This window comes from Hydractinia symbiolongicarpus, chromosome 14 (assembly GCF_029227915.1).
Source record: "Hydractinia symbiolongicarpus strain clone_291-10 chromosome 14, HSymV2.1, whole genome shotgun sequence".
Taxonomy (NCBI): domain Eukaryota; kingdom Metazoa; phylum Cnidaria; class Hydrozoa; order Anthoathecata; family Hydractiniidae; genus Hydractinia; species Hydractinia symbiolongicarpus.
Window position 1 is genome coordinate 1,669,178 of NC_079888.1, and position 11,471 is coordinate 1,680,648.

Genomic DNA, 11,471 nt, shown 5'->3' on the forward strand with positions numbered 1-11,471 from the left:
TAATCTTTGTAGTGTCAAGTGGAACATGCTTCAATTTTATATATGGTAATGCATTCTTGATACAGTTTAGCATGATAATCTTAAAGCGTACTAACTTTGCGTAAGTATGTAATACATTATATCCAACCAGAAAGTTAACAATTAAGATGTTTACAATAATTTCTTTTCGTCGTTTTAGTAAATTTTCCTTTGCTTAGTGAACAGTTCGATTTACTGAACATTAAAACTAAGAGCAGGCTTAAGAGCGGTTTGCAAGTATTCGAGGTCAGAGTTAACAGGTAAGTATTATCAGGAATTTTAAGGAATACTCACGATAACGACGCTAGTGTTGGAGGTTATAAAATTTCGAGTTGTTTCGGGAGTTGACAGTATATTAATCACCACACGAGTTGGCAAGATCTGTTGACGTGATACTGAAATTAGTATCTTCTAAACCACTGTCAATAATAACATTGGAAGAAACCTCCATGTCTTCAACTAACACCTCTGGAACTTCTTCTAATGATGTCAGCATTGCATCATATTCTACTTCATCCGTACTTATGGCGTCCATACTTAACTTATTAACTATGAAATTAAAAAAATAACTATATCTGTGAAAGGGGATAACAGGTCGAATTAATAAACGGAAATATAACTACATTAAACCTGCTGGTTTTAAGAATAAAAAAAACAAATTTGTGTACAATATTTCTTTTTCATAAAACAAAATTTTAAGGTACTATTTTTCACAAAACTCACGACAATAACTCAAATTACAAGAATATGAGAACAAAAAGTAAACGGTCTTAAATAGTCACAGCTCGTTACTTTCTATTTTTTAGATAATTACAAAACAAAATAAATTGAGTATGGGTTGTACAAAACAACAAAATTATAAAATATCTCTAAGCTCTACCAAAATTTGATTAGAAACATGAGTAACCATCAAAAAGTAAAAAGATTCCTTGCAGATAGTAATTTCTATTTGGGATATTCGACATATAAGTACGTTATTCAAACGCAAAACATAAATATGTATAATAAGAATCCATTTTAAAAAACCTTTAGCAAATTTAAATTAGGATAAAACTGCCAAAATTCCCAGCTAATAAAATTATTTCATTTTATCATGTGATTTGTTTTAGACAATTAAAGAAGTTTCAAAATACAGAACATAGTTTTAGAAGATGTTTCTTTAGGCAAAGAAAATTATAGAAAATATAATTTACCTTGCCTCACACCCAGACGGACTTTTTCCAAATTATATAGGAGATATTATTACAGCAATCTTCTCTTTCTTGTTTTTCAAATTTTACTCATTTTTATATATATTTATTTATAACAATCATAACAACTATTACCATAGAACAAAAAAGACTTTCATGTTTATAATATGCTATTTTGCTGTTCTTCCATCATAACGTTTTAATCGGTTGTTTTTCTTACAATCGGGTTGTAATGAATAAATTCCATCACAAACTGCATATTTACACATACCTGCTGGTGCTTGATGTTAAACTAAAACAAAAATAACAAAATATAAATGATTGATATGCAAATATAGGTTATCGTATATAATGTGAGGATCAGGTCCATGAGTAGGTTCCAAAAACTTTTTTTCCTTTATTCGGTTCAGATTCTACCCTTTTGTATCTCAATAATAATAAGTAGTCCATAAATTAAATAGAGTATATATTGTTTAAATGACTTTCTGTGCAACTCATTATCTTGATTTCGCATTAAGCACAATAAACACATATAAGCAAAAAATTAAAGTAATCAAAGAAATAAATCAAAAAAAACCTATTTACTAAAAAGATTAATTCCAGTGCCTTTTAGATCTTGGCTCTAAAACATCTACGATTTGCATTTCATTTAGCCCTCTGTGCTTTTTTACCTACTAAATAGCGTGTGTACAAAAATTCGTAAATTTTAAGTAATTTTGGAAATTCATTTATTGTACAGATTTCTTACACAGGAACTATCCACAAGATGTTGGTATTACTTTTTGCTGTCGATGGATATAGATATATATTGGCGTTGATTCCATATGGGTAAGTGAATATTACCATTGCCCTGTGTAAGAAGTGTTGTACGGTAGTGAGGCATGGTCAGTGAAGCAGGAAGATCTTGACCTTTTAAAAAGGAATGATATAAGAATGGTTAGGTGGATGTGTAACGCCAGTCTGAGAGACAGAAAGAGTTCAGATGAGCTAAGAAGCAGGATAAGTATTCGTAGAATACAAAATCAGGTGCAGCTGCTTCGTCGTTACCAAAATGTAACTATTTTGAACAGATGTCCTTTCTTTATGAAAGAGCACCTATGAAAGCAATGTACGGATACAGAGTAAAGAAAATACAGAACAAACGTGTTCAAAGGAAAGCGTTGATCAACCCCCTGATGTAGATTTGTTCCCACCACCACAATCTCCTATGATTTTGAACAAAATTACGAACAGTGGCAGCGCTACTGTCACGGCAAAGCGGGAGAAAAGAAAACGTAGTGAGAATGCAGAAGGAAATAGAATTTTGAAAGAGTTGGATGCAATAGAGAAAGAATTAAAAGCTGGTGATAAAGAGGAATGTGAAGATAGTCTTTTTTGCCGTAGCCTAGTGCCCACTTTAAGAAAATTATCTGCCAAGAAGAACAAAATGGCAAAAATTAAGATTTCGCAGCTGTTGTTTGAAATTGAGTTTGATGAGGCATGTGAATAAAACTAATTTTCTCTTTAACATTTTTTATATAACATAACATTTTTTACAGTATTTGTATGGATGTACATTTTCTATACATGTTGACATAAATTATTCAGTTTTTATTTTGTCCTGTACTATTGACAATATCCCACTGCCATTCTACTGCTCCTTCATTGTTGAAATAGCATTTAAATTCATCCCGAATTAAGGCTGCCTGTTTTGAATAATTGTTTGAACTACAATTTGTTAAGTCCTGAATACCACTGATACTTTCAGAGTCTTTTCTCCATTCACCTGGAATAATATTGTTTTGGCTTCCTCTATCAACATAGTTTTCTGGGCAGTAATTATAAGTATCATTTGCATTGGAAACAGTCATTAAGTAGTTGTGTAATGCCACCACTGCTTTAGTTATTAATACAACTTTGTCGACTTTACTTATGATGGGTCGCCGAAGAATTCGAAAGCGGCTTGCAGCAATTCCAAATACATTTTCTACTACTCGCCGCGCTCTTGAGAGCCTATAGTTGAATACTCGCTTTTCTTTTGCCAAGTTTTGAAGTGGGTACGGTTTCATCATGTGAGGTTTCAGCCCAAAAGCATCATCACCTATGAAAGTAAAAGGCAACACACGATTTGACTGTGGTAGTTTTGATGCTTTTGGAATATTAAGTAGATTATTCTCAATGCTATAGCCAAGATTGCTGTTCCCATACACACTACCATCACTTTGTCTTCCTGTATCTCCAATATCTACCATTAGAAATTTATAAAGTGCACTGCACACTGCCATAAGCACAATACTGTGTTGCTTTTTATAATTAAAGAATGCTGAACCTGATCTTGCTGGGGCCTGCATCACAACATGCTTTCCATCGATTGCCCCTAAGCAATTTGGAAAGTTCCATTTTTTATAAAATTCCTGAGCTACATGTTGCCATTCTTCTGGGGAGTTTGGAGGTTTAAGATAGTTTTTGTCAGACAGAGCATCCCATATGGCCCTACATGTTTCGGGGATAATCCTTCCTACAACAGTTGGGCTCATTCGAAAGTTTGAGGCAATAGTCACTTGTGCATCTCCAGTAACTAAGTATCTCATAGTAACACATAATCTTTCACTTGGTTTGATCGATTCTCGCATTCTTGTTTCTTTCTTTACAACAAGGGGAGCTACCCAAGACAGTAACGTTTCCAAATCAGAAGGAGACATACGAAAGTATTGAAAAAACAGTTGATGATCATATAGCTTCAAATCCTGTATCAGTAAATGAAACTCCCCCTTCTGCTTTCGTTCTTGGTAAATTTGGCGTATCCAGAATCTTTTTTTATATTTCCTATTATTTTTTTCATTTTCTAATGCCAACAATTTCAATAGTTTAACTTTTTTAAGAAGAACTAATCGGCGACTGAACTTCATGGTGTTGTTTGCATAATGGCGCCGTGCTTAGTGGAAAAATAAAATGCGTTCTGCGAGACGGAAAATATCCTCTGCGCTGAACGCTCCGCACGGAATAATCCGCCTAGTGGAAAACCGGCTTTAGGTTAGTCAGTTCTCGACACATTTAGCTTCATCAACTTAAAAAGTTATAGCTGAAGGCAATAATAACAAAGGCTTACATTCCTATCTTCAGGTGTGTTAGCTATAGACGACTTACTTCGCGTTTTTTTGTGCCTGATGCCAGTGGAATTTTGCAGCTACGCTACATCTTTTCTGCCATCTTTGTTTGCCTTTTTACTTTCACGGACGTTACGTACACAGCAACCCGTACGGCATCTCTAGCCAATCAGAAGGCTGGAAATTTGACATACAAAACTGACCGTAATGCATTCCTAGTAAAATATTTTATTCTGCAGAGATATTAAGAATTGGTAGAACTACATCGGAGACCAATGATTTTCTTCTGTGTGTAAATTTCCTAATGAAAAGAATGTTTGATCAAGGAGCGATTAAAAAGCGAGTGCTAAAAGTTTTGTATAAGACTTACTGAAGAAATAAGGTTTTAGGGAAGTTTGGAACTAATGCAAAGCACTTTGTCACATCTATACCCAATGGTAAACTTTAAGGAACAGTATATTCATTGCAGCAGGGTGGGTAACTTTGTTTACCTACGGGGTTAACGGTCCCGCTGAACCTAGTTAATAATTTTTGGGTGGAATTCAATGGTAAGGCTGAGTGTTGGTATACCATAAAACATGTTTGAGGTTACAGTCAGAGTTCAAGTTATGACGCCATTGAAATGCACATTTCTCTCGATTTGTCGTTAAACAAAATATAAAAATGTTAATAAAACCTCTATGATTTAACCCTAAAACTTTACAGGTTGAGTATTTAATTGTGCCTTGCTGCAATGTTCAAAATTTTCTCATATGATAATGTCTTTTCAAAATCTGTAAATTATACGTGTCATGTACAGAGATAACATAATGATTGATAGAGCTTGGTGGCGCTCCTCTTGCTAACAGAGGTGTGTGAAGACTGTGGCACTTCACATGGGAACAGAAACCTTAAGAGGATTTATGCACATTGTAAAGGTTATTGTGTATTGCTTGCTTACATTTATAGATTGTGTCGACTGATTAGTTTAAACTGACAACATACTTTGATGTATTATATCGTAGGTAGATGTCATTCTTTTGTAGTACTATTAGATCTCCATAACTTATCTTGATGATTACCCCAGTCAAAAAAATATTACCAGGGGGGGGGGGGGGGGTTAATCACACATGATCTTGCCTTGGAGAGTAACGATTCCACTTATTACCTGAGTTAAATACAAAGATTAGCAAAGTTGAACAGAAAACGGTTAAAGTCTACTTTAGGAAGATATGGATGTATAGTTTCTGCTTATGACAGTCCGCAGACCTCTTCGAAGTGACCCAGCTAGACATCCTTATATACTTACGTTCAGAAATATGGGTCGAAACTTACCTGCCGTTGGTTGAAGTTCTGTTCATCTTTTCAAATGTGTTGTGTCTTTTTATTTTTAATTAATTCCTTGAAAAAGGGAGAGTTGTGCTTTTAGAGGCATTTTTTCTAGAGGAGCACAACCTCTAGCTTGTTTCTGAAGACCTGACAGGTTTAGTGCATCATTGCGGTAGCTAACCACCTCGTTCTAAATTATTTTCTCATCGTTTACGAAGGAAGATCTGCCATCAACTGAGTCTGACGTGGAACATGAGGACCCATCAAATCTGTCCCGATTTATTCTCCAGGCAGTTCTACAATAGCACTCAACAGCCCTGATTGTACCGAATTAATTTCTACACCTGGTTTTGACTTTCAACATTCACACCATACAACTGTGGTAATGGTATCTGTTGCATTGCGCAAAACAGTTCAAAGTGTTAAGGGAAGTGCACCCTTATTCTACATAAACATAAAAGGAAATTTAGACAAATGCATGTTGTTGACTGGTTTGAGTGACATTGCACCTAATAATTTAATGCAGTATTTAACTCTTTTCTGCACAGACGAATATAGACATGTTTTAGTCTTACAGGGTTTGTGTAATGTTAAAGTCTGATATGCTATGTGGGTTATGATACAATGCTCATTTTAGTTATCTTAGTATAAGTTATTTATCTCTTGTTCACATACTCCATAATTTTGATAGTTATATTAACAACAATTTTAACAGATGACCGTAACTGTCTTGATTATTACCAAAATCAAAATAAAACCAAAACAAAAAACAAACAAAAATATGCCAGGGGGGTTTAAATATACTGGTCTTATCTTTGGAGAGTGGCGACTCCACTTATTACCCCAGTCACACAAGATTGTACTGAGTAGGACAGATGAAAATGTTTCCGGATGGAAGAAATGTCTAGTTCCTGCTGAAGACTGTTCCCTCTTTTGAGGTGACCCAGCTAGACATTTTGGGTAACTTGGTTCAGGAATATGCGTCGAAACCCTTGTACTTTTTTACAGAAGTCCTACTCTTTTTTTGTTTGCCAAAGTTTTATCCGTATGTGACAATTAACTCCTTGGCATAAGGAAAAATTTTGTCCTTTTGGAAGCACATTCTTTAAAGGAGCAAAACCTGTAGACTTTAAATCTAAGACTTAATTGGTCGAGTTAATCATTGTGCTTGCACTTTTTAACTTTCATTATCTTTAATATGTTCTTTGATACGCAGCTGGAATTACGTGGTAGGGCATCTTCGTGATACCAATATCCATCGTATCAGAATAAAAAGATACCAGTCGTTATCGTTAAGGCATGTAGTTGGTAACTAGAGTTTGATTTTAAAGTTTTGTTATTCACTTAGTGCATATTTGCAGAACAATAAGATACCTTAAAATTAAATTGATACCTGATGCTTTCACTTCAGCTAGACTTTATATCCATATCAATCTTTCGATCTAGCGTAATTAAGTCAATCAGAAGTAGGGAATGATTATAAACGATGTCGAACTTGTCTTTTTTTATCCACTGCAATTTGCCTTTCATTTTCCAGTCAAATTAAATACATATATACTACCCGAAGTCCCGTGGAAGAATCCACTGAACCTCTCATCGAGTCCATATGATGATGCCAAATAAAAACGCAGAACACAGTATTTTGAATTTTTAAAACTCATAATTTGCGTTATTCTATATCTATAACCGCTGAAACAAAACGTCCAAAAAAATTAGCATGTGCAGCAATAAAAAAAATAAAAACAAAAGAAAAAGAAGCCCTGGGATTGAGGTTGCTCACAATCTGCATTATACAGAACGTTTAAAAATATAAGCAGGTCCAACAACAAAATAAAAATAAAATAAAAATGCAAAAGGTCTAACATAATCGAAGGTGTCTAACAACGGTTATGTAAAAAGCTAAATCTGCTAAAACTATGTACTTGCATTGCCATGCCAGAAGTACGCCAGGGAAAATAGTATACCAGCCATAAGAAAAAATCGTTAAGTCACACAAAAAAGATTATTGCAAAACTTCCAGTTTCTAATGCATCATACCAAATTAGCTATTTAGTCTATTGCATACAGCAACCCTCTCAATGCGTAAACGTGCCGTGCACGATAAAAATGCAGTGTTTTTGAATTTAAGAATCGAATATATTTCAAACGGTAACGTAACAGATGTAAACATTGATTTAACTTTGTTAACATTAAGGTTTATTATAACGACATCAACCACTTCGTAGCGTTAAAAACAGTAACAACGGAAAAATTACTTTTTACATTTATATAAATTCTTCTCTACGATATACACGCTGTATTTTATAATAATAGTGTTTTTTTCGTTTCAGCCTTCATGTTTTTAACTGTCCCTGGTGTACTTGCCCATTGCTTTGGAGAGAAAAGATTCAGTTTGTGAGATATATACGCAATAAAAAAGTAAACTTCTAATTAAATATGTGCATCATACAAATTTTTATATTAAAACAAACAATCAAGCTTAGACATATTATTAGGATATTCTGACCCATTGTTTAGAGTATATTCCTAACAAAAAAAAGTTCTTAATTTCTTGACAAATACTATCGTCGTGGCCTAAAAATATATAATGCCTCAAAGTTGCTATAGCTATTGGCAAATTCTTTTTATATTTATATAGAACAAACAATCGAGGTTGGACATATTCTTAAGATATCTTTAACTGACCCTGAGTATATTCTTACAAAAAAAATATGTTCAGGCTAAAGACAAACATATTTAGGGGAAAGTTTAGCTGGAAGCGTGTAAACGGCTTAAAAACGTTATTCCTGAATTCATTTCTCTACCAGATAATCTAAATAACACACCTGCTTTTTCTTTCGCTTTCTCAGTAGTAGCTAGCGTTCTCTGGATAAAAGTCCGATCAGTTTTTTACTTCGATTACTAAACTTGGCTTCATCCCAAAGAAAACAAATTGAAAATATATAGCTAGCTACAATTGTCTAATACATTTCCAATCAGTTCTCTTTTTCACGTTATATCATCGTACGTTTTTCTTCTTTATAACAAAATTATAACAAAATTTCTGACAACAACATAAAGGTTTTTTATTCTCGCTCGACAACAACACAACAGTCGCTGTACAACAACAGTTTTGTTTTTTACATTTTAGATTCGAATTATCATTCGAATTCGATAGTTTTATTAAAAAAGAAAGCAACCTCGATCCCAGAACACAAAAATGATAGAAGAAACAAATAAGCTTTAATCTAACCTCATGATGATTAAACTTTGTTTGAAATAACTTTTTTCAGGATTACTTTAAAAAAGAGACAACTTTCTTCGCTTCGGTTTTCATTTTTCAGTTGATAAACTTTGTTTCCGTGAGATACGGCTCGCACATGGTAAACCGGGGGTAAATTTAAATTATTCTATCTATAGCGACCAACGGGGCTTTTAAAACAAAAAAACAAATAAAAACATTTAAAAAAAAAAATTAGCTTTAATAAAATAAAGAAAAAGAGTTTTATTTTTTAAAGTAATAAGAAAAGAGAATTAAATATTTAAATAGTAACCCCCTGGTTTGCTTTTTTTTCTTAACTTGGTAAATTTTAGCGTAACGCCACGTCATAAAAAAGTGACCCGTGATTTCCGTGTCGTGGACTCACAGTTTTACTCACGCAAGGGAATTAATATATAAGATAAACGTGTGTAAAAAAGACTTAATAACTCTAACCTATTCATCACACTAAAGAAGAAAACATCCCTGATTTGCTGCATATTTAATTTTCCTACCCATTTTATTTTGGTCTATAAATCTATAGTCCTTCAGTGTTTCATTCAATACATTTAGTGCTCGTTGTGACGTATAGCCTTCTGAAAACCACGAACATACTTGACTGGTTACGTGAGATGTCTTAATCCAATCTGACGCTGAAATTTCAGCAAAATCAAATTACTTCAATGAGGACGCACTTTGATAGCTCTGAATAAGAAATCAGAGTCTCCGATTTTAAAGCTTTACCTTCAATTAAGATTTTCATGACATCGAGCCAGGTGTCAATTGGACAGCTATTTTGGAAGACTAGTTGATTACTGGCATATGAGTAATTCTTCGAACAACTTCTGACAAAGACAACTTCTCGATATACAACGAACAGGTCTGCTAAAGGGTTTCAATACGCTTGCTGTGTAAAGAGCTTCACTGCCTTGCCTGCACAAGAATCACTAGACAGCAACAGCGGCTTGCTAAATTTGGGCAACACATGTTACATCAATTCCATCTTGCAATGTTTTTATGTGTTACCCGCAGTCGCCACAGCCATCTGCAAATGATTTTAATATGGCGATAGGTAAAAGTTTTTTAAGTATTCTACGCAAACTATCCTCCTCCAAGGTTCCAGTGAACACTTCTTCATTTTTGAATGCATTAAAAGGCCATATTTCTAATGCAAGGGGTGCTGCTTTTAATCCGTACTCTCAGCAAGACGCCCTAGAGATTCTTGAGTATCTCATACCAGAGTTGTCCTTAGCCTTTCCTTTCTTTGGTAGATTATTCAACACTCGTGTGAAAATCTGCACTACTTGCAGCGCTTGCAATAATATTAGCACCTCTGAGCAAGTAAGTCCATTTCTTCAACTGCCCTTGACATCGATTGTACAATCTTTCTGCAATTAAAGCGCTTTGCCTATAACAAAGGTCTTGTGTCTAAGGTTTGTTCCCCTGCCATATCTTACCCGGGCACCCTTTCTATACCTATCACTGTAGACAGTGAAGTCTCTTGTCGCAAGCACTAAAACTTAAGGGCTGTATTTAACCACTCTGGAAATTTGAACAATGGCAATTACACTACTGTTGCTTATAACTAAGTGCATGGTAAGTGGTTTCATTGCAACGACAGAGCAGTTGTCCCTTGCAAACAAAGCTGGCTTAATGGTGTACAACCTTACATCCTTTTCCTTTAAGAGCTTAGGTAAATTGCACCACCACAACTTCCGACTTATGTCAGCAAGGGGGTTTGACTATTCTTATTTTTTTTTTTTACTTTTTTTTTACTTTTTTTTTACTTTTTTTTTGTAGTCTTGTCTTGTGACGACTCCACTTATTACTCCCAGTCAAAATAAAAGCGAAAAAAAAAAAAAAATTACGTCAGCAAGGGGGTTTGACTGTACCAGGTCCTATCTTTGGAGAGTGACGACTCCACTTATTACACCAGTCAAAAAGGAAAAAACATGCACTTTGTAATTTTCATTCTTCCTTTTGCAAAGTGCCTTCTACGCAAAGGAGTTAGGGTTAACGCCTTTGTATGTGGGTTGATTACATCCGGATTTTCCAATTATTACACGAAGCAAACGTTTTAGATCGAATGCGTGGCCTAATATCTTTGACACAGCACAGCACAAAAATTGACATAACACTACATCTAAATTTAAATCCCTTCTACTTTATTATCTATGAACAAGTAATAAACCTGGAATATGTATTAACTCGTGCTTTCTTACACTTAATTTCTGGGAGTGATTTTGCCCAACAACAATTATCACTGTGGTCTTCTTTTGCACTGATAATTGTTTTCATTGTGGCGTTTCCCTGCTCGACCATACCTTGGATTGCGCGCGACTAGGTGGTCCATGAATAAAAATAGTTTTTGCCTGGTCAAATTACAGAAACGCAATCCATAATACTATTAACAAACTCCTTCCTGTTGTCCGAGTGTATAGTCTTTAGCAACCCAAAGAAGGACAAATATGTCTGTCGTTTTGTACGCCGTCTTTCCTTCCAGAGGAATTGGTCAAATAAAGTTGAAGTCAACTTGGTGACATGTGCATTTGGGTCGCTAGAAATACAAAGGTATGGAATGAACACAGCCACATCCCTATTTCAACCAACTATTCCATACCCACTCCTCTA

General features: G+C 34.6%; 1 protein-coding gene across 1 annotated transcript; it reads right to left on the bottom strand.

Moving 5' to 3' along the window:
• Positions 1 to 2,791: 2,791 nt before the first annotated feature.
• LOC130626020 (uncharacterized) lies at positions 2,792 to 4,096 on the bottom strand. Its single transcript, XM_057441132.1, has one exon. The coding sequence runs from the start codon at positions 4,094 to 4,096 to the stop codon at positions 2,792 to 2,794; it is 1,305 nt and encodes a 434-aa protein (XP_057297115.1).
• Positions 4,097 to 11,471: the final 7,375 nt, after the last annotated feature.

Excerpts from the sequence above, each read along its gene's own strand:
- LOC130626020 (XM_057441132.1), bottom strand. The coding sequence starts at position 4,096 with ATGAAGTTCAGTCGCCGATTAGTTCTTCTTAAAAAAGTTAAACTATTG.